Source organism: Clinocottus analis, unplaced genomic scaffold, assembly GCF_023055335.1.
Source record: "Clinocottus analis isolate CAN_PGR_092001 unplaced genomic scaffold, fCliAna1.0.p SCAF_7, whole genome shotgun sequence".
Classification (NCBI taxonomy): Eukaryota; Metazoa; Chordata; class Actinopteri; order Perciformes; family Cottidae; genus Clinocottus; species Clinocottus analis.
Window position 1 is genome coordinate 15520629 of NW_027176229.1, and position 27448 is coordinate 15548076.

Consider the following 27448-nt stretch of genomic DNA (forward strand, 5'->3'; position numbering starts at 1 on the left):
ACAAATAAAGACACCACATGGCGTTTGATGGTTGTTTTATTGAAATTGTGTAACAATAAACTGCACGGCACCCACGCCTCTGTATTTTAAACAAACTTCTTGGTCCAAAAGTGTTCCTGTGTGTTATGGTGATACACAGACTTCACAGTAGGTGATGCCATGTGATTTAGGAATTGGTTGAGATTTATATTTAAGCTGTGAAGCACCATTCCATTTCTACATTCATACCAAAAGTTAAAAAGCAGAAATGTTTCCAAAAAAGACAAGTCACCTGACAAAATGTACAGAATATAAAACATAAACTAAATGAATCCACAGATCACAAGATGTACACCAAAATGTACATAAAACATGTTAGTAATAAAATGACAAAGACATACTGATGTATTTATGAATGAGAAACAAAAGTGACTTTAAGTCGAGAAATGTATTGAAAATATTTTACAACACAAATACATCTGTTACACAGGAAAACAGGTGGAGGTTTTTGTGTACATTTTAATTCAGCAGTAAACTATGTCAAGTTTTGAATAACTTGCTAATAAAAGCAATCATGCTACCTTATTCTGCCCACCATTATAAGCTGACAATTGTAACAAAAGCCTTCATAACTGTACAGAAAACAGCTGATTTAAGTGTTTGTGTATGCATGCAAATACTTAATGTTCTCAGTTAAGATTTTTTTGTTACTAACCAAACAGTTTGTTGTTTTCTGACATCTACCTTTGGCAAACACTCCTCATCTGTGACACTGCAGCTCTTCCAGAGAGGTGACCGCGACGCTCCACTAACAACACTCTTACGTAAGGCAGGTTGATTTGAAGAGCACTGCCCTTGTACAACAACCACCACAATGCTGGAAATGTCGAACAGATGATATGATTTTCCTCAGAAAAGATGTGGCTCAAAGGGAGCGCTGACATTAATAAAATCTGAAACATCCTTGTAATCTAAGTGGACACTTCACAACACAGGGTATAGTATCGAAAAGGGCTTGTTCCGTTGCATAGAAAACGTCTACAAAAGGGAGCAATATAACAAAGCACAAACATAAACAGCTTACATGTGAGCCTGAGAGATGAGTTTTTAAACAGAGCCAGGGACAAATCTAATTCGATTCACACAACATTCCTTCCTAAAATGATTTCTGATTACTTAAGACGCCCTTAAATAAATACATTTTCTCTTGTAACATTTCTAACCTGAAATACATTTGTCCCAAAACTTTGCTACAACTTTATGGTCCCACTGTACAGAACTGAAATGTCTGGCTGAGAGTAAAAGCGATAAGAAAAACTGACATACAGGCACAACTTACAAAATACACTTTCAAATCTGAAATTATGAAGGAATCTATAGGGGTTGGATGATTCTTGTGTTTCACAATGTAACTCAACTCCCATGATTCTTTATGTAATTCCAAATCAATAAGTAATACAAAACTTCATGAATAAGTGGTAGTAAAATATAGCACATTTACCATCAAGGTATTAACATTGTAAAACAAAGTAAAACACTAGCATATAAAACAAAAGGCAACAGACAATCCTCCATTTTGAACACTGAGGGTAGTGTAGGGTTGTGTTTCAAGGTAAGAGCGAGGGCTGGTTGTCCCTTGGCTCTGCGTGAGAGCGTCTGCCCGGCCACGTCCCAAGAATAAGAGTAGCCTGACTCTAGTTTAGCACGTGGGCTCTTAGGCCTCAAAGCGCTGAGGGCAGACCATGGGAGCGACAAGGGTCCACATGTAGAGGATGAGACAGACCCAGCAGGAGACCATCTTGATCCAGAACACTGACCAGCTTCCGTCTAACAGCTTCTCAATCTTATGGTCATCATAACTGCAAACGAAAGCACAGAAGAACTTAGCAACGAATACAACATTATTTCACAGCTAAATGGTCCACTAAGCACATCAGCTTTGTCCGTCTGCCCGTTGATGTTTGTTAGGTAACCAGAGTGAAACTAATCTGCAATAAGGTGCAATATGTGATGTCCTTAATCTTATTCTAATTAGAATAAAGTAACTACAGATATGTTAAGTTGTCAGAGCAGAATTAACAATGGCTCAGACAATTACGTGTTCAGAGGACCCTTGAAATGACTTATCAAAATGGAAAGCAGTCATTATTGATATTCTTAACCACATGTCAAAATGTCTGATGTTCATCCTATGATAAGTTTACATATATTGCTGGTTCCCAGTTGGTTATTAATTTAATCTGCACTTAATGAACTAAGTGAGGTCTGCATAGTCCAGTCTGACCATCCACAGTGACTGGATGCACATATTTAAGCATAACCATAAATTTCCCAACATTGTACCACAATCTGAGCATCACTTACTGGAACCAGTTGGTAACCGTCATCATGACATACAGGGATCCCAGGAAGAAGACAGAATGGAAGTAGGAGTAGCTGTAGTTGGTTCTTTCTCTCTCATCATACATCACATTTTGGCCCCCATCGGTGTTCTTCTCATCATAGTCTTCTAAAAAGCACACATTAAATGGTTCAAAGAGGATGTGGACAGAGTGACACTTTTAATGTGAGAAAATGACTTATGATACTGATCTCATTCTAGACTTGCTTATTCATATTCAATCCAAGAGGAAATATAATTCATACATAACTTTGACACATTTCCTGCAGGGGGCAGTGTCAGCCTACCCACAATTTGCTGTTGGTCCTGCTTCACTGTGTCATGCTACCCTCCTAGTAACAGTGACATCATCTATGTTTGCTGACCAATACTTTCTCACCATCTTCAAGCTGGCTGAGGAATAGCAATGAGCATAGCGCCTCTGTGCAAACACTACGGCTGGGTGCATATGCGTACACGCTGAACAGGATGGAAGGAGGGGGAGGGAGAAACAAGACGAGACAGTGATGGGAGAGTTTTTTTACTTCTCACCTGTGTCATTTCCAAAACAGAAACAGCAGCGAGCTCTCTGCAGGATAAAGAAAAACATACAGGTGACCACCAAACTGGAATAGACACACATCTCTCTCGGGTCTAATTATTTTAATTTGATAAGGACGTTTAATTAAAAGTGTCTGGTCAGTGGGTTTTTTCATGTCCTGCTAATCTGATCAACCACACACCCCAGTGAGATCTGAATGTCTGTTTGTGTGTACCTCAGTCGCTGGCTCACTGTTCCTACACACTCTGAGCGCTGCAGAGCTTCGCCTTGTGGTGGACGTCAGGCTAGAGGGAGGGCAGAGAAAAAGATAGAAACACAGATGGAGGGAGAAAAAGGTTGTAATTCTGAGCATTTTTCCATTTATTTCAAGTTTCAGATTGCTGTAAAGTCAAATTCCCTCTCTTTCAGGAAAGACCACCAAGAGACATGATGCCTCCACTTGATGGGAAACACGTGAACAAACGGAAAAAGCCATAGTTCTCTTCTCTCACACCCTTCGCTACATCCAATCATGCACCGCCTCTCCAGAGTCACAGCCAAAACAACCTTGTCGCTACAGCCTGCCACGAAATGAATTACATTTATTCAACGTTGCATAGAATCAGAAGTGCTGTTAATGGGTTTGGCGTGAAGCCTTTACATAATCTCTCAACTCTTGAACTTGAATGATATAGCACTAAAAAGAGATAAGTTATAGGGAAACTTGGCTTGTATTTGTCTAGATGTCCGGACAAAAGAGAAGCTGTGTGTGTGTGTGTGTGTGTGTGTGTGTGTGTGTGTGTGTGTGTGTGTGTCTTACCAAGAGTAAAGGACACAGCCAAAAAGGATAATGGTTCCAAAAGCAGTGACAATCTTCTTGTCGCTCTCAGTCTCAGAGTTGAAGAAAAACACACAAACGGTGGTGTTCACACCATTTCTTTCCACATCTAGACGGAAAGAATGTGCAGATAGAGATGGATTAGGAAAAGAAATGAAGGACTAGTGTAAGTAGAGGGGATATTGCGAAAGGTGAAGTGATTGTGTGTGTGTGTGTGTGTGTGTGTGTGTGTGTGTGTGTATTTTGGCACAATGTATCGAGAGTGGGAGGCGAAGGGAAAATAGAGACATAGTGCAACTTACAGTAAGTACATAAGCACCAACTGCCTCAATAACAGCATACCGAGTGTTACTTTGGAAACATGTGCTGATATAAAATATTTATGGTAAGATTATCTTTACAATAGCATCTCAGCATAGACTATTACCTTGACAGCTACTGTGGAAACAAGAGCCCTGTCGGGGTAGAAATGTACCTCAGACACTACAGAGTGATTTGTTTTAAAGATCACAACTTTCTTCAAGCGCTAAACTTTTCATCTTTATTAAAATGTATTAATCCCTTATCTTAGACAGGCCTCAATATATTCTGCTTGTTGCTTGTCCAACTCAAAGGCCATCCATATAATAACTCTGCTTTAGGAGCAATGAAAGTCAGAAGGCGACTGGCGGTACATCGGTTTAACAAGTGATACTCACACTCTTTTGGTTTGCTGGTGAAGGCTGAGAAGGTGAGGTACATGACATACACACTGATGACTCCTGGTTGCAGCAAGCCTGATGTGGGCTGCACTGCAGGGATACAGCAAAGGGAAATAAAAGGATTTAAATAGCATTTGCTATACCAAAAAGAAATTATTCAGTTGGTGCAAATGTATTTTACACAATAGTAGTAATACAAGTATTGTAGCTAACAGTCTTCCTTATCGATACTTTCCATCATTATCTCAAATGTGTTGATATTTGTGAATTACTCGTTCTTTAAATGACATCTAAATGCAAATGCTCCTATTTTCATTTGTATTTCAGTCAAGAGATGGTGTGCTTGTGTGTACAAGTCCTCACGTTTCTGTATGCATGGGGAGATGGCCAAAAGGGAGACAATGAGGCACAGGCTGCCGTTGATGCCCAGGAAGATCTTGTTATATAAACAGGCCTCGGGGTCGGTGTAGAACACACCCATGAAGACCAACGCTGCTACCGCACCAGTGAACAGCATCAGAGTTACGAAGGCCAAAGCAGCGTACCACAGACGATTATACTTCACTCCTGAACTCCTGTGGCCAGAGACAGACAGACAGACAGACAGATACAGAGAGAGAGAGAGAGAGAGAGAGAGAGAGAGAGAGAGAGAGAGAGAGAGAGAGAGAGAGAGAGAGAGAGAGAGAGAGAGAGAGAGAGAGAGAGAGAGAGAGAGAGAGAGAGAGAGAGAGAGAGAGAGAGAGAGAGAGAGAGAAAGAGAGAGAGAGAGAGAGGAAGCAGACAACAGAAAGGAAAAAAAAACAAAAGATGAATAAGGATGAGGCAAATTAAATAGGAAAAAATATCAAGTAAACGGGGGAGAAAAGCAAGAAAACAGACACAGAGGGGTTTGGCCTAAAGAAAAATTCAAAGAAAGAGAAACTTATGTCAGTGAGTTATTTCAGCAGCCTGCAGAGATGAGAAGACATGTTTATGGTTCTTTTAGTGCTTTCACATCCCTTTTAACTAGTCAGGAAATTCAAGGATTTACTAAAAAAATAAATGAAATGGGTACAAGTGCACATACCCATACTTGTATCGAGGTTTGGGTTTTGGTGTTTTTGTTTTTGAAACAATCGGTGGTGGTATGTGTGTGTCTGTGTGGGAGGGGAAGAGGAAATTGAGAGCACTCTCCGAAACCATATGCATCCTGTGAATCTGCACAGGGCCGGACTGCTGACAAGCCTCCGCTCCGCCCACAAAAACAAAGGTAAATGACTCCCCCTTTCCACACTTCATTTTGATTCATGCAAGCGAGCTGGACTTTTTGACTCACCTGGACAAAAGACACAAAAGCGTAGAGAGAAGACATGTTGCTCTCACCAGTTTGTGTTCCATCTGTGTGCAAACTCCACCAACAGCATGAGCTGGATCAGCAGGAAAAGGAACCCGCCAGCTGCTCCGATGTAGCGCCACACTGTGGCATTGAAGAGTGGGGGAGGAGGGACATTTCAGGGATGAGAAGCAGATCTCTTACTTGTTGCATTTTGTGCCGCATGATTATATTCAAACTCCAGATAACATGGCAAGTTCATTTGAAAAGTTTCACTGGCAGGCAGTATATTTGAGTGAGCTTGGAAAAAAAAGCAAAGAATATTTGTGACTTCCACTGTTTTCCTATTACTTTGCCGTCTATTCAACATTTTGCCAATGTTGAATACATTACGAATACTAACTCTTATTACAGCACTGTAGTTTTGCTATCGAGTCCGTTCTCTTTACCTTCCAGAAAGATTTCCTCTTCTGGGATGAAGAAGGCTCCAGCGCAGCAGGCAACCAGCACGATAAACTTCAGCAACCAGAACCTGCCATGTAATCAGTCACAGCGTCAAACGGATGTAAATGTAGATGAAAATAAAGAATATACAAAACAATGACTGACAAAACAGAATCAGCGGGACTTAGTTCAGAATTTTAATGTACAGTGTTAGGAGACATGCGAGAAATACAAAATTAAGAACATTTAATATTATGAAGCCAAAATACATAATTATGCTGAGAAAATCTATCACTTGCAATACTACAGGATCAGGTTGTTTGCTCACAGTGTCTTGTAATTTTTGCTGTTCATATTCCTCGATACCTACTTTTAGCAAAGTGTTAAAATGTAGTTTTGTTCTTTCCTTAGAGCTCACAGACCAGCACTAATCGAGGTTGCAGCTACACATTATAGGTGAATAGAAATTAATTACAAAAGGTGAACAGAAAGAGGAACAAGGCCTTCTTACCCGTTATGCACGGCCGCCCTGCAGCCTGTACTGTTGTTAATGCGTATGGTGAAGACGGCGAACAAAAAGAAGAAGCAGGCCATGCCGAAGCACACCTTGTAGACGGCAGAGTAGCCAACCAGGGTTTTACAGTTCTCCCCCGCATTCATCTTCTCACACATCTCACTGTAGAAGGGGATCTGATAGACAAAAATCGCAAACCCACAAAACACTTGGATAAGATCATTATGACACACACGCACACACACACACACACAGCTCATGTTTGTCTAGTACGCGGTCTCAGAGAAAAGGCCCAATAGCTTCTATTCTGAGCGTCACGCCTCTAAAAGAAGCAGAAAGAGAGAACAGGCAGCAACAACAACCCCTTTTTCTCTCCACGAAGCCTTCTTTTATTCCTCGTTCTCTACAGGCTGTTAGAGGGGCCTTACAACTAACTGTCAGTGTACGCCAACAAAAGACACAGATGAATAAATTAACCGCCTTTTGTCAGCAAGTCAGATGGACTGGGAAGAGCAAAAAGCAGAGAGCGCATGAGCAAAGAGAAAGATTGGCAGATCCGTCTTTAAATAAATATCCCAAATTTATATTGACCTACAGTGAGCTGCATAAACAAGAAGAGAGGGAAACTGCATAGAGTAGATAAGGTCTGTGGCCTTCATCGGGAAATTGGAAGTGCTTCAGTGGCTCAATGCCAAGAGAAGAGACGACCTTTGAAACGATAACCACAGAATGGAGGCTCAAATTTCTATTCCCTCCTCTGATGCTCCCTGACTGTAGATGTGTGAATCAAACTCAAAAGTACAAGAAAACTATAGATATTCAAAAAATAAAAAAAATTGCTTTTCTCGGCAGAGTATTTTGGTCCCTGAGGTTGCACACACGGCAGAGACGCCAGCGGATTGAGTTGTCATCACCTCAGTGTGCACCACAGTCCAGGCCAGATCACAACATAGAGTAAAAAGCCCATTTTGGAGCTTTTGTATCACGGTAAGGACCATATTAGCATGTCCATGGTGTCGTGATTAAGAGGGAAGGGGGCCGGCTGTTTCAGACAGCTGTAAATCTCTTGAGAAAAGACCAGCACTCATACGCACAATGGCTGCTCTCTTAGCCGGGACTTCCCACTGGGCTCAGTGTGTGACGGGCAGTGTGCATGTAAAAGTGTATGTACGTGTGTGTAACTCAGCAGGCTTTGCGTGGGGCTATCAGAGGCCATTTTGTGCCTGGGTAGGCCTTTACAGGGTTTTCCTCTCACAAGTAGACACAGTGGGGAGTTGTTTTAATACTGTACAGTAAACACTGGCGGCGAAAACAGCAAAAGAAGATTGGTGGAAGAATATCAAAATAATAAACAGTCAGCTGACGATATTCTTCCCAGTCTTCCTCGTCTAGTGAGTGTCAATACAATGACTGTACCTTTTAACAGGGACATAATTTCTCATGCTCAGATATTTAGCTATAAACATTCAATTCGACAAAAGAGAAGGCAGGGTGAGAAAGCGATGCATCGGAACAGCCTCACCAGAATAACTAACTATATTGTTTTAGTAGCCACAGAAGTCTTACAGTTATGTCAGAAACAAACCACAGAAAAAGTCTGATAATAACCCTGCATTATGTTGATTCAAAGAAGTAAATTAGGGCAAGAAAACCACATAAAAGCCTTGAAGATCAAGAGAGAGCATCGGGCTTCCTGTGTCCCTCCTCCCAACTTCAGAGGCTGTGTGGGCGGTTAAAAACAAGAAACTACAATCCTGAACTCCTGCCTCCTCGATTATGATCTCTCCAATGAGAAGATACGCGTATGGTCTCAAGTAAAAATAGTGGGATGTCTGCTTGGCCTGGAGCAATGTTATTTAAAATTTTATTTTGCCTGTTAGCGATGACATGGTAACACTTGCACATTCTCTGAAATTTTATTCCATTTATGTCATAGAGCCAAACACATAAGTTGGCTTACCTGACAATTTCCAAATATATGTGTGGAGAGTAACGCTTATATATTCATTCTCTCTCTCACTCTGGAGTGGAAGAAATACAGTGAGCCTTGACCCTGAACTGATCGAATGTCCTCTCTTGTGTGCACCAGTTGCTATTACCAGATATAAACTTACTATGTATGACTGTATGTCTGGTAATAACAAAAAATATCTGCCTACGTGTCTCAAATACCAGGGAAGATCTGTCAGTATATCTGAAAATAATGTGTATACATCTGTGTAGCTCCAGACATTGTATAAATGGATACTCTCAGCTGCTTCCTCATCTTGAAAATCTGTTATAGGTTGATTGTTCCCGCTTTGACGAGTGTCATTTGAGACCGGATTTCTGTCATACTTTCCTTTTCAGTTGTGCTCCATGAAAGCGTTTCTGCCGTCTAATGACACCGGCTATTGTTGGCTTGGTGACTATAGCCGCTGAGCCGATCCCTAATCTTCTAGTCAAACAACAGAAAGTCCACAGATTTGGTATTCTTGACAATCAATTGGACCCGCCAAGATTTGCCTGTGGTTGTACAGTTATTTAAAAAAATAGTCTTCCTGCGATAGACATGTCTTATTGCCATTTGTGAAAATCAGATATGTGAAACAAACAATGCATGTATAGCTGTTGTGGTTAGAGGGATACTTTGCTCTGTGTGATTTTTGTTCTTACATTTTCTTTCAACTGCTCCTCCACAGTGGGGGACATCATAATGACACAGATGATGGTGACCAGCAGGAAGTAGAGAGCATACATGACTCGGGTCCCTGTGGACTGTTTGATCTGGGGGCAGCATCCACAGCAGCACGAGCAGGCCGCTGTCCCGCAGCAGCAGGCCAGCTGCACGGAGAGAACAATGGAGAAAAGAGGGAGGGGAGGAAAAAACATTACCATATGAATTTCAGAATGTTGCACACTGTAAAAGCCATCTGATATAAACAATGTAATACACATAGATAAGGAAAGACCGGGTTTGTGTGTGCATTTGGCAACAATCTGCGTAAGCTCCCAGAGGCTACAGTTTGATTTTCCATGAAGGCTGTAAGATAACCCAAATGCATTTGCTTTAGTAACAGCCAAATTATAAGGAATGGAGCGCAGTGGACCAAAGGTAAAAAACAAACCAAGTAATACACAGATATCGAAAATAGAAATTACATGGTCTCTTTCCTCAATCCTTAAACCTATAATTGAGTTTAGACAACCTCCACAAAAATAGAAGAACAAAACCTTGAACAGGAAAAGAAGGAGGAACCTCAGAGGAGAAACGGGTGAGGGAAAGGAACAGCATACAGACAGAAATAGAAGTAGTAAAATACTACAGTTGGTTAAACTTTAAAAGCCAAAACCATTTAATTAAACACTATCAACACATACTACAATCCATTCAAGGTTCATTCAATGTTACAGAATCTAAGAGTAGGACTGCTGCACTCTAATTGTTTAAAAGGTTGCAAACATTGTGTCAAAATTGCGGCTGTATTCAACACCTTCTGGTACATTTTTATGTTTTGAGAGCTTCAGCTTCTACAATCCTGGAACATCTGATAATTACTTCAGGTCTGAGCCAGAAGACAAGATTATGGCAATTTACTTGACCGGGGGACACTTGCATAGAAGACATCTGCCTGAGTTTCTCTTTGCTCATTCATGGTTTCCCTCTCTCTCACAGTGCAAACCCTTGGTCAGTGCAGACAGTGAGGTCTTGTCCGAAAACACACACACAAACAGAGGCCTACTCTGTTCCTTCCGATGGGCCCTCATACAGCGGGACAGTCTCTAAAAGACGGCCCTGTGTTCTATTTAGGAAAGAGGAGGATCTATAATTATACACTGTACCATCTTTCTGTAGCCACCCCACCCTGCTGTTGTAAGCCTCCTACTCCTCGCCTGCAGAACACACACTGCTAAGATGAGAGCTGAACTTCTGTTGTGGTCTACCATTGAGGTGTGGCACACTGTAAGGCTGCGTTGGCTCTTTACTGCAGTGCTGGAGTGCGAACATTTAACTTTGTATGTTCTCCCCTTTTGGGATGCAACTCATACTTTGCTCGTGATGAGGGAAAGGTGCAGGTAGAAGTAGGCTGGTGTTGAGGAGAAATTATGTATACTTCAGATTTGTTAATAAAAGTAAAACTCAATTATATCAGTGTTATGCTTGATTAGACATTTGTTGGACATTCTCATGATTATAATAATTATGTATTCTTGAGTTATGGCCAGAAAGATGTTTTGTGAGGTCATAGTGACCTTTGACTGAACGCTCAAAGCGTTCTAGAGATATCGCGTTCAAATGGATGAGTGGACGTGAGGTCACAGGGACCTTGACCTTTGAACTTAAACATATAATCAGTTTATTATTAAGTCTAGGTGGTGTAATGGTGAAATATGTCATGCCGTAAGTTCAAGGTTGGAGAGGCCAGCGGAAGCCGAAACTGTGTTTCCTGTCAATTATTATTCTCTTCAAAGCCGAGATACAGGACGTCGGTGGATAGAAAAGTTTGCACTTGCTGATAAACTCAATTAATAGTTGGACCAAGAACATAAGACTTGGTTAGGTGATAAAAATAAGCATGCGGCTCATTTTCATTGGTTCTCTTAACCTTTTTTTGTTTCTTTATAAGACAGTCAGATGGAGAGGGAAACACCTTTAAATATCTAGAAACGGACACAAGTCCGTGTGAGTTCTTTCCACTGTCATTGTGATGCGTGCCTGTGTAAACGGCTCTCCGCTTGCAAGCAAATAAAGAATCACTCTTTACAACTTGTGTTCCAGAGACTTTATTGTCTGTTCATTAGAAAGCTCAAATTACAATTCTCAACTCTTCTGCCTCTGCCCCAGTGACTCAAAAGATAATTTTCCACAACAGTGGACATTCGTGCCAAAGCGGCGTTCCTGAGATAAAACGTTTACAAGAAGGGACAGGAAGGACAAGCCAAAAAACAAGTTGCTTTGGGCCATATCATTCATTTTACTCAAATTTTTATGCAAACACCATTTCATTTTTGTTGTATTTTCTCTGTTGTAGAACATATTGAGGCATATTGTCTTCATTAAATAGGACATAGTCAAGATAAACAGGAAATGAGGGCCGAGAGACAGAAAAGGAATGACATGCAACAAAGGTCCCCGGCCACAACGAGGAACATCCAAATTAAATTGTCGGAGCCTTACAACCAAGTCCACGAGGACGCCCCACTTTTTTTCTCCTGACCCGTTAATGCAGCCAGGCCAGATCTGTTAAATTTGCCTTTCAGTCATAACAGTAATCCTAGCCCATGTCTGTGGGTCTGTGTCCTAAGCCGGGGTCTGTAATCTAGCCAGCGGGTACTGATGTAGTAAAGCCAGTGTGCAACGTTGTCTGATGCGTTGCGTTCCGCTCCAGATGCCAGTAATGTGGGGTATGCTGCCGACTCGTGGATCCACACAGGCACATGGTCAGGATCTAGTTATTCTCTGCCCACGTGGCTCTGCCTGTGTGCTCTCTCTGTCCAGAGGATTCCCTGACTGGCATTCCTTGCATGGAGCTGAAGAATGGTCACCGATGGCCTTAACTTTCTGATATAAGCTATGAGGTGGTTTGCGGGTTTTCTAAGTTGATTCCCATATGAAACCAAACTCAATTATGTTTCCACCCAGTTCTGCTTATGTCACAGAAGTAGAAATGAATACAACCAAGAACGAATAACTGAACCTTTTGGTTCACAACTCAACAGTGTGGGGCACCACGGTAGCATTGTAAGTAAAGAATCCATCTTTCAGCTAAAAAGCTAGGTTTAGCGTCCTTCAAAAAGCGTTTCAAGCGTTAACAATCTTTTAAAGTCAAGATAAGAACAGCAGAAAAAAATGGCATGTCCTATATTTGACATCCTCGCGCTATCTGATTATGGTTGTGGGCAACAAAGACTTCTTTGATGCCAGATCAACAAAAATCATGTGCATATCATTTACCGATGCCTGGAATACCAGAAGAGTGCAGATAAAGAGGTTTAAAATTCTGACTCCAAGGCTACATGTGTTTTTTTCTACTGTTACACATAAACACACCTCTAGCCTTGAATCTAAACCAAGTTGTATGTATGTGGCCCCTGGTCTCCGTTTGACTACAGACATCATAACAGGATAAGCTGTTTCTTTTGTCTCTGCTGCACCCACGTGTCTTTCTGAATGGGCGATTAATGAACCACAACAGACTGAAAGTAAGCAGAGAGAAACATGATGATTTAAGCCGTGAGAGTGTTTAAGTTTCATTAGTCAAGGAGTGTTTCACCAGTTAGGGGGCAACGGCATAAATACAACAGGGAGGGAGCGCCTGGAGAGGAGACTGTCTCAAGGAATTCCACAAATCTAAAAAGAGTATCCAAGGTAACCAACGCTGACCCTTCCCCCTTAATGAGCCCTTCTACCCCTCCTCCGCTGCCTGTCTGCCCACCAGAGTGTCGACAGGTGGTCGGCATGTCTGCAGTGTACCCCCCTACTATAATATCACCACCAACCCCCCCAATCCTGTGTCATTTTGCTCTGGTCATCCGTCAAAAAGATCATCATTACATGCTACAGCACACATGGCACTTTGGCCCCTTGAGAAAGATCCCCTAATTTATTTTTACCAGATGTCAAATGAGCCAAGCCTCTCAGAACCCTGCACTTAAGGCCCAAAGCCTCACTACCCGGATTGTGGGACACTCAAGAGACAAAGACTTGTCTCTTTCTTATGGAGGCGGAGACTCCGTTTCACTCTCTTCATCTCATTTCCTCCATCTTCCCCCACCTCGTTACTTAGGAGGTGTATTGCTGTATTGTATAATAGTTATTGTCATTTTCTCCTTTATTCCCTTTTTTGTTATCTTCAGCTGCCCCTTACTCTAAATCACTCATTCCAGCTACTCCCAGCTGTTCAAGGGGTCAGGAGAATTACCGTGTAGCTCAAAGTACACACAGCCTTACATGGATAGATTGGACACTGGACACAGCAGTGAGAATACGTTCAGGGAATTAACTTTCATCCCATTCAAAATGAAGCATGTGGTTGCAGAGAGAATTAGTCTGCATGACCTGGTATGAATGGTAAACAAGGACTCTGACTAACAACTGGAGGCCTAATCAACAAACATGATACAGTCTTATATGTAGACAATCTCAAGAACGCATCTGTGACCTGTTTATCAGAACATTGACGATAATTACCATGTTCCTCAATTTTCTACCGTTTAATTATCCTCAACCAAGCAGTGATGTACAGAATTACAGTATTTAACAAACAGGAAATGGTGAGGGAAGCCGAAATCAAACAACTGGGTTAACTCAGCACATAGCCACATAGATGCTGCTGCTTACGCAATACAAACAGTCCAATTGCAAAAATAGGTCACTCGCTATATCACAGTAGGCACAAGGAAGGAGAATCCACAATGTGTCAGATTCAGAGCTAGTTCAGGAATAATAGAATAATAGAGTACTCTGTTTTTTCTGTGGTTGGCAATTATTTATCATACCAACATGTAAATCAGGTCATTATATGATATTGACTTTATGATTATCAGTAGTTTAAAGCAAAGGGTTTTCAGTGGAAAAAAAGAGACACAGACATGACTCATAACTGAGTTGAGCACTGTCAAAACAACATTCTGCCTGGCATACGTAGACAATGCGGTCTGCTTCAAAACTGAAGAAACTACCTGTTAGTTAGAGCTTAATTATCATGACCACTGTTGATTAAGTTGACCAGAATGAATCACAACGGGCCAACATCTCAGTCGAAACTGCAGACAGTACACACCCTGTTATCTCAAGTTACAACCATGCAGAGCTTGAACTGAGCGAGGAGAAACCAACAGGGTGAAAAAAAGGAAAAGAGGTAAAAGTGAAAGAATTATTTAAAATAAGACGAGGAAGAATCTTTCTCATAATCAAGTTTGGTTGGCCCAAGCTTCAGTAAAAGTCTCCATTTCCTCTTACGTTGTGACTGACAGCTCCACTATTGTTCATATAGCTAGGCAGCTGTATACACACAGCAAAAATGTATCACTGCTCTGTTTCCTATACACAAAGGGAAGGCTTTGCTTCTCTCTTGGCAAATACAGCCCCTGGCTACAACCAACAGAGAGAAACTTAAGTCCAATGGAAATAAAAGAAGAGAAAGAAGTAGGTACAGTGAAGAGCAGACAAATGTGGCAGAAATTAAGCAATCCCGTACAAACGACGGAATCCATCACAAAAATAACCAAATGAACCAGACCAAACAAGAACGTGAAGACAGTTAAAATACAAGGCACTATTAGATCAACGGGCACAGGCGTATCCAATGTCATGTTGTGTTTAGCCTAAGGTCATTTTTGTAACTTCCCAAAGTGTATTGTTTACTTCAGATAGCAACGGTTCCACAAGATGTGCTTTCTAGCCACAGTCTTACTGTTGGCTCAACAGATGCGAGTGGCCCCATGCAAAGAGTTTGCTGGCATTTCAGCACATTACATCAGCAACTTTTAATCCTTGCTGAAAGATACTGGATTACAAGACATGGGAATATGTGAAAAAGGAGGAGCTTGCGTAGACATTATGGCTGTTGTAGGACAAAGGAGAGGAGAGATTGTCAATTATGTCCCTGTGGGAAAACAAACTCCTGCTGCTGCTGACCACAGCAAAATTCCTGAGGGGGTGCTGCAAACAGCACAGACGTCTCACAAGGGCACGGTTGACCAGTTTTACTCATCAAATGTGACCCAGGCGTTTTGTTGGTGGGGACCGGTACAGATGTTTGCTGAATGTATTTACTTGGGCGGTAGTTGTACAAGTCAAGTTGTTGTTATGAAGTCTTATTTCAGTAAGCGAGCATTCTGAAGAATTGGGAGGGTAAGTGCTTAAAGTCTTACTCAAGAATACTTTATCAGGACCGATACTGGACCAGTCTCTAGTATCCTCTGGACTTATTTACACAGCCAATGCTGCTTGTACCATAGCTGCTGGAAACACCCACATGATATGTGTCCTGTCCAACACTTGCAGCGCTCTGGACAAAACTCAACATAGCTAAAACCAACCCTCTACCTCATCGCAATAAGGCATACATCACTGATCCTACTGCAAAATTACAAGAGAGTTGCTCCTACACCATGTCTGCTCCCCTCTCCCAATCTAAGTCAAACAACGCCGACCTTCCCTTACGTCAACCTCCTAACCACAGGAAATTAAAAGACCACACACACCAAATTACTACTCTAAAACTCAAGAGGGGCACACATATGCACACTCCAAAAAAAGCTAATTACAAGTTTACACATAAATAGAGATGGCGACAAAACTAAACGAGGTGCCTGTGACAGGGATTAGCACCCCAGCAGCAGACACAAAACTGTTTTTTTTTGTTTGCCCTTCTTAATCCTTCCCCATTTCCATCACCCCGGATTTGAAAAGAACAGGAAATGGAAGTGAGCTCCCATAGAGGAGGGATGTGCCTGTGTAATTAAATTCCTGACCAGACCAGCTCAGTCGTGGTAACCTTATGGTGAAAAACAATTAGTTGTAAACCATTGAAGAAAATCCTCCCTTAATTTACATAAAAAACACGAGTTTGACTTTAAGAAATTCAGCAACTTTGTGTTATTACAGCCCTTAAATAATTCTGAAACTCAGTTTCATTTCTGGAAAATTTGGAGATGATTTTCTTAATGTATAAAGAGAAAATGGTTTCGATTCAGCAATCAGTCCAAACCCCACAGAAAGTGTATGCTCATGTTAGAGAACTAACTAAAAAAAAAAGTAATACAAAATGTTACTTTTTCACCTAAAACAACGTAATCGCGCAGATTCAAACATATTTGAAACAAACGGAAAAACAAGTCCTAACCATATGTCTACAAAGCCTCCAGTAGTTAGTCTCCCAGTGGGTCTGCTTTCATTCTGCAACTGTAGCGCATTGTCCACATCACGACACATTGAACCCACAACTATGAGATTAGGGTCGAGCTGAAATAAAATGTATCTGGTAATCGCTGTGAAGTTGTTTGAGCTGCGGAACGAGATGTCCCTCCCGGGCTGGACAAGTGAAACTGTGCTTAACTGAACGGAGGCAAGAGGACTACAACGCGGACGCACTTTCTCGACATAAGTCCGCAGAGGACACGTCTGGGTGTCTCCCCGGGGCCACAGACACATCTGCGGGATGACGTCGCTTCAGAGAGCCGACGGCCCGTTTAGCTAACGTCAGCTGGCTCGTCTCTCTTTGTCTTCCATCGGCGATAACGTGACTACACAGGGAAGTCATTCAATTGTTTCAGCGAGGGGATTTAGGGCCCATTGTTGATGGACAACGGCGGCTGACATTGCTCTCGGGAACCACCGTGACATGAAAGGACTCGTCGGTGGACGCTGAACGGCTCGACGTGACACAAACAGGGAAACGGGACCCGGGAGTCGACGTTAAACCGAACTCTAGCTGAAGGCTTCAATGGAGCCGAGGAGCGACAGAAGAGAGTGTGCGCGTGTTCCTCACCTGCGAGACACAGCACGGCGTGCACATGTTGCGGGGAGGCAGTGGCTACAATCCGGTGAAGAGAATGAGGAGCTCGCTGCTTCAGTCGCTTTCTTCCTCCACATGAAATTACCACCATCACACGAGAACAACGCGCCTGTCCTCCTTCTCGCGCTGCTCAGTCCTCCCTCCCTCCCCTCCCCCCGTCTCTCCTCCCACTGCACATCAACCACACACACAAAAAAAAAGACAAGCACAAAGCCAGATACCACAAATTAATTTGTAATAAAACTATAGATGCATTGGAAGACCAAGGATTATTAAGAGACTGGAGAAGGATTTTATGGGCGCTATTTCACACTGTTATTATGGCAGTTAAAAGGTTACAACTATATCAAAAAGATATACAGCACACGTTGAGTGATCTAGAATTATAATTATGCTCCACATAATGTATATTACTTAGTAGAACATTTTCTATCCCCTGGCTCACATTTATTACATTCGTGTGAGACAGTGTGAATATTAATCTCTGGTGTTTGTCAGTTAAGCACCTATCTTCTACATCCCCCAGAACACACAGTCTAAAGAAAGACCAGTAAACCTGCCTGTTCCTACAGATAATGGTTGTGGACCTTGACGTTCAGTAAATGTGTTCAGATATCTTTTGACTTTCGGTTAAATTCTGCTTTACATACAGCTTTACACAGTAATATTCATCCCACGTGCTTATCTTGTTGAATCAGATATATGAGCAATGGTGACTTTCTCCCACTAACCCTGTGCTCATATTCTAGAACAGCATGTGGGCAACAGTGTTTTTGTTGCTTTCCTGGCCACCGCAACAGCCTTTAAATGCGCCTGAGCTGATAAGGCTGCTACTGTGGCTTTCCATGACTGTGCTGCTATTTGCCAGATCTGTCATCTGACCCAGTTACCCAACACACACTGGTCACTCACTGCCATCACACAACATCATTGTGTTCCCTCTCAGTGCAGCATTGTGAGAGTTTATGAATATAGGAACACATCACACAGGCTCCCTTCTCTCTGAGCTTATGGGACCGTGACCTCAAATGCAAACCCATACAGGTTCAAAAAGTGTTTATATTTTTTTCATTTATTTAAACTATTCATCAGACATCCCTCATGGGAAATTAAAGCTTAGTCATTGTGAAAATTGAAGCAGATTACCTTTAACAATACACAAAAATATAAATGTCTTGGTTTTTGTTAAAGTCATTTTGTTTTTAACTCTGTGACATAATCTGATACTGTTCGACAGAAAACCAAAAGGGCAGCCGAGCACCTGCCGGAGCATCAGGCCTCCGACATGTCGGACTGCGTTGAATCACAGTAATGCTGAAGCAAAAGGACAGGCCAGGACCGATATGCCTCACGACGCATTGCTGCATGACACTGTCAAGCCAAGCGTCTGCCCTGAAGACGGGACGTCGCCACAGAAACACAAACAGTTTAACAAATACACAAATCTTTCCTCCAGACATGTGCTGAGGAAATAAACCACAGGTGTAATACCGTCCACTCATATTCAAAAAGGCAGAATAAGTAGACCCTGGGAGAAAACATGAAATCAGGTGGACGGTTTGGACGTTATTGTGTGAACTTGCAGGAACATTCTCACAACTATGCCTTACTATCACAGGAGAAATACTTCTAATGAATCATATGAATCATGTATTCCGATATAGTTTCATGGTGAGTCGGACCCCAGCGTGAAAATCCCAATCATGCATTTGCACCATTTAAATATTTATACACACTTGAAATAAATCAGGCTTGCTTGTTTGGTTGATCTTATTTTTCAGCCACATAAATATACATATTACAACAGGCTCCCAGAGCTTAGGCATCATTGTTACAATGAAGGAAGACCAGACGCTTTTGACCTCTGTTGCACATCAATGGATGTGATGCTCCAGACAGCAGCACCTTTGACCAAACCATAGGCACAATTCTCAACTGATTCAACAGCTACTACTTCTAAAATGTCCTAAAGTCTACCACTTCTGAGCTCTTTCTCTCTGCGCTGGACTTTTGGTTTTCGTTCCAGTGGACGCTCCTGAGCAATGCGGGAAAGCTGAGCCACAGAATGGTGTGAAGATGATGATCATCTGATTAGCAAGGTCCCTTGTGGTCAGAAAATTAGTTTCTTCTTCATCACAGCTGAAAATACAAAGACTGTTGTTACAAAACACATCAGAACAATACAGTGACATACTGCATCTACACCACATGTGCAAGTAAAACCAGCCTAACAAGACCTCTGCTTACATCTAAGGTTTCCGCCTACTTTAAGTATTTGGAAATTCTCTGTAATATACTATAGCATAAAGCATATCTTATACTCAACCCAGATATTTTCCACACCACAGAAGCAGGAGATGAAAAAGCTTTGAACCTCCCAGAAATGCCAAGGTCCTCCTCCCGTAAAAAGTATCCAACCACAATCCACTAAACTGTACATGTGTCTGTGTTCTACTTTGCGATATTCTGAATTTCTAACTGTCGTTAAATGAGCAGCCAACACCCTTTGAATTGCTAGGTTCAGTCAAGTGCTATTCTGGATTTCAGACCGTGGTGTGCATAAACTAGAGAACACAGGATTGGTTCACGAGGCTAAAATTACACAACATGCTTGATGTAAGTTTGGTCCGAGAGGAATCTGTCTAACATTTTGTGGCAGACACGGCTTGAACAACAACTTTCAAAACAGTTTTACCATAATATTATTGACCAGCTTTAGTTGACTTTGGGTACATCAAGGTCAAGGTGATAATTGGTGGATGAGGCGTACATATATCCACTGTGAGCTAATATGTGTTAATTACTTGTCTCTAGGCCCTCGATTTTCCTTTTGAGTCCGACTATTTCCTTCTCCCTCAAAGCCTCAGCTGAACTGTTGGGTCGGGGGAGTTGTGGACCAGGAGTGGGACCAGGTCGATTACTGAAGTACTTCATATTCAGAGCCTGGAGAAATAACAGACAACAGTATGAATCATGAGATCACCTGGTGATGAGCAATCCGTCCTTACAAAAGTATACTGCAAATATGTGTTTACAAGAGTATCATATTGTATGTCTATCTTTGTCGCCTTACTCCTTGGCGCAAGTCTATAAAAAAAAAATGACAAAAGCTATAGGAATGAACTGTTTCCAAGAAATGAATACATTGTTTTGCTTGTATCTTACTCTTTGTTGCTATGTTCTTTCCATTTTCAAAAAAGCTGGATAAATAGCATAATGCTGATTTAAAAATGTGTAAATTAAAAGACATCTCGATGGTGTTACATCATGTTGATCAAGCTCACCATTATGGTAATGATTTATTAAAATGTTTAACTTTTGATTTTCTTGCAACACATCTCTCAATAACTCTTAAGTAAAAATGTAAAATGTTTCTTTTAGATGTTAAGTCTTCATTGTCTTCCCACATTTAACTAGTCACATTATTTCTATAATGTGACTTTGAGTAAAGCTAGGCTATAAGAAAAGCTAGGCTGGGCTTTATTGGTGAATTACCTGTGTAGCTGTGGTCCTTGTCAAGGGGTTAAAGGTGAACAGCCCAAGGAGCAGCTCTAGTAAGTCATCTCCAGCTGCACTAAATATATGTTCCAGCGGTGTGCCAGGAAATATTTTGAAGGACACATAATCTGGTAGACTAGTCATTCCCTGCAGAAAATGAAGGACAAACAAATTACACAAGGGGCTTCACTTGGGAGCAAAGCAAAAACATCCATCACTGGGTAAAAAACAGATACCAACAGGCCACATCTCTTCTGTAGGTGTCCCAAGAGCCTCAAAGATCTTTGTCAGCTGGTCAAGATCTGAGTCTCCAGCAAGGAATGGTATCTACATCAAAGCAGACATATAGAGACATAAGCAATGAACCAAAAATAACAGCATTCCTTGTTACTTTAAGAATATATCTTTGAAGTGAGGTTTGTGCACCCGAAGGAGTAACTCTGCCAAGATACATCCCACTGCCCACATGTCAACACCCACACCGTACATCCTGGCACCGAACAGGAGCTCAGGAGAGCGGTACCACCTAGAAAACAGATCAATAAACAGAGTTACTTTGTACAACTCTTAAAACAGGCATTCAGTATGATACTCCATTCTAGTTTAACAGGATTCATCTTGTCTGTGAAGAAGCCTTCAACCCTGAGATTCTTCAGCCAAGACGGGACGAGAGTCCCATCAATCTAACAATTTATTGTGCCGTCATACACGTCTCAAATTTACCTACGTAGCTTAAATGAAGATGAATTTAAATCAACCAGTCTCAAATGTATCTCCAAATGACAGACATTTAATTTAACAAAGTTAAGCTCATGATGATTAATTTATCTAAATTAATTTAGGTGGAGGAGATTTCCTTATAGTGAGAAAAAAAGGCAGAGTACTGTACAGATAAGTATAAGATCTGCATTATTAACACAATAAGATGGACAAAACGTACAGACCTGGTAACAACTTGATGTGTGTAGACTCTGTTGGGGCTGCCAAATGCTTTGGCCAAACCAAAATCAGCCAACTTCAATACCCCACTGCCGTCTAACAGGAGATTATTGGGCTTCAGATCCTGTACATACAAAAAGGAGCAAAATGTAAATTACAGACTGTGTGTGTTTGTGTGTGCATGCATGCGTGTGTTGCTCTTACCCTGTGTAGGACCCAGTGTTGGTGCATATACTCTAATCCCTGTAGGGTCATGAGGATGTAGGCTTTGATGTTGGCCGGAGTTAGGACTAGGCTGGTGTCCTTGATGATCACCTTAAAAAAACAAAGAGGCTTAAATGAAGCCAGATATCTGAAAACTAATAATCTTCAACCATGACACTCTGAGGTACACATAAAACAATGAATTATTACTATAAGAGCAGATACGAGAACTGAAGACAATTGGGATATATCTCTGAAGACATACACAGCTGCAGCCAAGACCTGCATTCGACACCATTGACCATGACATCTTATTAGAGAGATGAGACCAGTGGATTGGTATTAGAGGTACCACACTAAGCTGGTTTAAATCCTATTCATCAGATCGATCTCAGTTTGTATATGTAAACGATGAAGCCTTGATGACCTCGCCGTTCATCATGGACTTGAAACAATTTTATTCACCTTAAATAAGCTTCGTATAGACAATATTATCAGAAAACACTCCATAAACTTGAAATTGTTATGCCAATGATACACAATTATATCTATCAATTAAGCCAGATAAAATCAACCAGGTGGCTAAACTTCAATCGCGTCTTAAAGACAAATCTGGATGACCTGCAACTTTCTGTTATTAAACTCGGACAAGACTGAAGTTATTTTACTTGGTCAAGAACACCTCAGAAATCAATTATCTGATGATATGGTTTCTTTTGAAACCATATCATCGACAATCAAAAACCAAAAATCAGGCATATCTCATCTCAAAGCGATGCAGAAAAGTTGATTCATGCATTTGTTACTTCAAGACTAGATTACTGTAACTCCTTATTATCAGGCTGCCCCGGTAAGTCTCTTGGGTCTCTACAGTTAAGCCAGAATGCTCGTGTACTAATGAGGACTAGGAAGAGAGATCACATTTCTCCTGTATTAGCTGCTTAAATGCGGGGCTATTTTGAAAAAGTAGGATAGGGCCAGTCTTCTGTTATCAAGTTCCTCTTCTGTGGAACCAGTTTCCACTTTCAGTCCCGGGGCCAGACAGAAGTAACCTCATTAGAGAGTAGTGTAGTGGCCGATCTACGTGTCGACCACTCTGCTGGGTGCCGGATAAGATCCTGTTTCTCACACGCTGCTGCGGTAAAAAAAGAGTCCAGCCGTTGGTATTTCTTTGGGTTATTGCACATTTAATTATCAACTGACGGCAGTTACATGTTGTTATTTGGACTTCCTGAGCTGTTTTACGAAGTATATGGTCTAGCGGTAAAAACCGTCTGATGTCCCCGTCACCCATGCATCATCAAATCCCCCGTGCTCGTACCGGTGCCCCGTATTTAAACTATCACAATAAAACACACATTACCACAATAAAATACACACCCGTGACTAATGGCTCCTACAAGTAGACTTAAGACTTTCCTCAGGTTTGTAGTTACGGCTGGCTCGGTCAGGAGAGGGAGCGTCAGATAAATCCTCTCGCAATTCTCGAGGGCAACTCCCCCTGTGATTCCGTCAGAGAGATTCCCCCCCTTGAATTTTCAGAAGTGCTGCTATAGGCTTAGACTGCTTGGGGACATCTTATGATACACTGAGCTCTCTCTTTCCTCACTCACTCACTCAGTCTCTCTCTCTCGGATGAATTAATTAGTTGTTGTTTTTTAGTTCCCGGGACAGGGATGTCGTATGTGTACAAATTGTAAAGCGCTCCGAAATAAACTGAATTGAATAACAGCACAATCCAGGTTCAACCTCTCACCCAGACTCTATTGGTCCTCCAGCGCCACAATCGCCGACTTAACTATCCTGCTACTTAATTTTATTAGTAAGAAACACATTGAACATCTGTAATTGCGAAGCTCATGCAGCCAAATGTAACCTTCTGGCCTAAAAATACTCTTCCAGCACCGAGGATAAGATGAGCATCATATTTCATCCTTGTGTCTGTCTGTTGCCTGTAAGACACTAATGGCATCAATTCACTGTGAGAGCCAAGAGTGGAGTGTTATTGATTTTTTTTTAAGCGTATTTATCTTGTTCCGCATCGTTCTATTAGAGTCTGATATATTGGTGGCGGGCGCCCATCTGGAGCCTTGTATACTAAAACAGAACAGAGAAGGGAACTAAAAGCCTCGATGACCTTGCAGAACAACTTAAAGGTTAAACATGAGCACTCACGCTGCCATCTTGCTTATATTTTCAGTGGTATTATGCATTTCATAAAACCTTACTCCACTCAATTACAATCTCTTCATCCATTTGCTCATTCTCTTCAATACGTAAATGGCCAGCTTCGCCATTCACAGATTGAAAGCTGAACATGGTATCAAACTAATAACTATCAGAGTTGCCATACACCTAAAGTAGATATTTGTGGGAAAATGTATCTCTAATGAAACCCAGCTTTTAAATGCACTGAATTTCCCTGAACTTCATTAAGGAGAAGGTAATATCCGGTGGCCCACGAATGAAATGCAACATTTTTTTTTTACATTTTTTTTTTAATAAGCTGACTGGGTGTGTAAGGTAACTACAGGCTTGATTTAAACATTGCTTTTCTAACTCTGGAAAACAAGCTGTAACAAATAAATTCGTATAAATTAGATTAATTGTTACTTATTATATTAAAAATAAATACTACAGGAAATCGGTAAAGAATCCTTAAAGTTAACAGAAGTGTAATAAGATAGATAGATAGATAGATAGATAGATAGATAGATAGATAGATAGATAGATAGATAGATAGATAGATAGAGACAGACAGACAGACAGACAGACACTTTCAATAAGTATCTGCCCGACATCTGATGCATCATGCATCCATGTTAACGATAGAAAATCCAATAGAGCTTTACTAATATCTTTGGCTAATATCTTTCCTGGGAAAAAGTTATTTAAAAAACACACTCAGGAAATGCAGTTAAGACTGTTTGAGATATAAAAGGTTTCAGGAAACAACATTTTTTATTTGTGACAACACACATTAGCAAGAAAATGTGAACTGATCACAAACTCTTACAATTTAACCAAATCCAAATGAGAACAACTTCTCAATTGGTTATTATAAGGGTTTACATAATAGTGTACCATGTTATTACCCTGTGATAGAAACGGACAGAGATTTTCTGAAAAAGCAAGAAACTGTCTCACCTCTAGGTCTGTTTCCATGAAATCAAACACGAGGCTGATATTAGATTTGTGTCCAAAGGCATCCAGCAGCTAAAAGCACCCAGAACATGACATGTTAATGCTCAGTTTAAGTTCAAGAAAATACTTACAACACCATAGTTTTCCTTTAGAAGTAAGAGTAATATCATTAACATTTTAATAATACGATTTTTTAAAGTGTACCCACCCCGATGATATTTGAATGATGTAGTTCCTGCAGGAGTTTGATCTCTCGAAGAGCAGTCCTATTAATACCTATGGATAAGACATCATTAATTAAGCAGGTGGCAATGAACTGCACTTTGTGGTAAACTCATCAAATGTGTGCTAAGAGACAGTTAGTATTTAATTACCATCTTTAGCCTCAGTTCTGTGGCCAACCTTAATCTGCCAGACAAAAAAAGACAACAGCTTGGTGTTTAGCGTCTGCAGAGCACACACATGCTACCAGATGTCCAGATGTAAGATTATTTATTTTACCTTTTTGATGGCCACTATGGTATCATTCGTTTTGTCCCTGGCTTTGTACACCGTGGCGAACTGGAGAAGAGGAAAAGAGAGAGATAAGTACAGAAACACCACTGCTGCTGTCAGCACAATGAAGCACAAGGCTTTGTTGACATTAGCGACCTGCGAACGCTTGCTAGCTTCGCTCACATGTTTTCTACAACGCCATTCAGAGCGCGCGAGGGGAAAAACGGAGACGCACGTGAAGACCGGAGTAACAAAGTCGTGGCTCTTCCTACCTGACCCTCTCCGAGGAAGTCCAGTTTCTCGTATCGTTTATTTCTGGATTTTACATCAAGCGCCATGGTGCCTAACTGTCAGTTTCATAAGGGCACTTCCTGTTCCTGCCCAGTTAAAGGTCCGCAGGTTCTTTTTCCGGGTTAAAGGAGGTTTTGTACTGAGCAACACCGCCACCTAGCGGTTCACTGCGACACTGAGAACACGAAATCAACTTGTACCCATGATGTGATGCATTGTATTTTATTTATGTCGCGGATGCCGTGCATCAATTGTTTTACTTTCATGAAGTGTGTTTAAGTGTGTACATTTTACCATTAGTTTATTATGACGGTAACGTGGGACTACTATTACTACTACAAATATTAATAATACAATTATTATTATTAATAATAATAATAATACTTATGATAATAGGTTATATATGATTTGTTTTATTCCCCCTCCTTTTCGGTCATGGGATATATATACATATATATATGTATATATATATATATATATATATATATATATATATATATATATATATATATATATATATATATATATATATATATATATACACTTAAACTTAAAAGGACTTCTGAAGCAACCTAAGAAAAACAAACTTGTGTAGCAGGTTTTTATTATACTGTATTACATGAAAAATATCATTAGGTTTCCTTTTACGACAAATAGAATATAAATACTGTGATTTGAATAATTTAATCTCAACTCAGATTGAATCTGTTCTCAAAGTCCTGTAACATTTCACAACTATGATGCAATTTGCAGTACTGTTATGTTCCAGACAGTTTGATTTTTTTTTTGTGTTGCAGTTACCAGTTTGACAATGGTCTCTTGGGAGTCTCCTCTGTCAGTTAGGAAGGTTTTGTGATCCATGCACCACTGAACACATCTCTACATACATAGTAGATACCCTCACATCCCACAGGATTAGGCACGGCTCCTCTCCTTTAACCCTCCATGTCTCACAAACACATGCACACACACACACACACACACACACACACACACACACACACACACACACACACACACACACACGCACACACTTCTTTCTCTCTCGCACTGACTTTCATTTTCATGTAAAGTTTGACAAGAGGAGTGTGAAGGATCAGCAGGCCTAATACACCCCTCAGTCTTCCCTCAGATGCATGCACATTCATATCCTGACAGCTCACAGACGTGACTGACAGGACCGTATGTGCTCATGCAACCATGCAGAAAAGAGAAGACGAGCGAAGAGAAGAGACTTCAGCAGTAGTCTAAATCTTTCCTGGCATTGTATCATCAACCTTTAGAGACGCCCAGGCAGCCTTAATGTGGAACATAACTGTCCAGTGGTGGACATAACTCAGACCCACTTACATCATTCACTCTAAAACAAATGGGACATCTTGATATCCTCCTCTAATTCATGTTATGATTGGAGGGCATTCTTGTGCTCGTCCCTCTCAGTTTCTCACTGAGGCTTTGGATGAGGAGAGTGGCAGCTGAGTTATGGAGGCATAAGTGATTCTGGTGGCGTTTCCACAGTTTTTACAGTAAATCTCATCATAGCATGGGTAACATTATACACAATAACTCACTCTGACTATATGTCACATTAGCAGATGGTGATGCTGTTGAGCTGGTGCGTTTATGTGTGTGCGTGTGTGCGTGTGTGCGTGTGTGTGTGTGTGTT

General features: G+C 41.1%; 2 protein-coding genes across 2 annotated transcripts; both read right to left on the reverse strand.

The window, feature by feature from the left end:
• Nucleotides 1–25: 25 nt before the first annotated feature.
• On the reverse strand, nucleotides 26–17345 carry serinc5 (serine incorporator 5). Its single transcript, XM_068604536.1, has 12 exons — nucleotides 17185–17345; nucleotides 9365–9532; nucleotides 6707–6885; nucleotides 6201–6283; nucleotides 5802–5895; nucleotides 4803–5014; nucleotides 4437–4529; nucleotides 3721–3847; nucleotides 3136–3205; nucleotides 2912–2948; nucleotides 2344–2488; nucleotides 26–1838 (listed from the first exon to the last, which is right to left on the reverse strand). The coding sequence occupies exons 1-12, from the start codon at nucleotides 17209–17211 to the stop codon at nucleotides 1694–1696; spliced, it is 1380 nt and encodes a 459-aa protein (XP_068460637.1). The 5' UTR covers nucleotides 17212–17345; the 3' UTR covers nucleotides 26–1693.
• Nucleotides 17346–17653: 308 nt separating this feature from the next.
• cdk7 (cyclin-dependent kinase 7) lies at nucleotides 17654–25882 on the reverse strand. The gene is made up of 12 exons (XM_068605092.1): nucleotides 25764–25882; nucleotides 25498–25557; nucleotides 25371–25404; nucleotides 25205–25272; nucleotides 25000–25068; nucleotides 21853–21963; nucleotides 21654–21772; nucleotides 21136–21235; nucleotides 20950–21036; nucleotides 20707–20856; nucleotides 20016–20154; nucleotides 17654–19350 (listed from the first exon to the last, which is right to left on the reverse strand). Exons 1-12 carry the CDS (start codon nucleotides 25827–25829, stop codon nucleotides 19322–19324), a joined length of 1032 nt encoding a protein of 343 aa, XP_068461193.1. The 5' UTR covers nucleotides 25830–25882; the 3' UTR covers nucleotides 17654–19321.
• Nucleotides 25883–27448: the final 1566 nt, after the last annotated feature.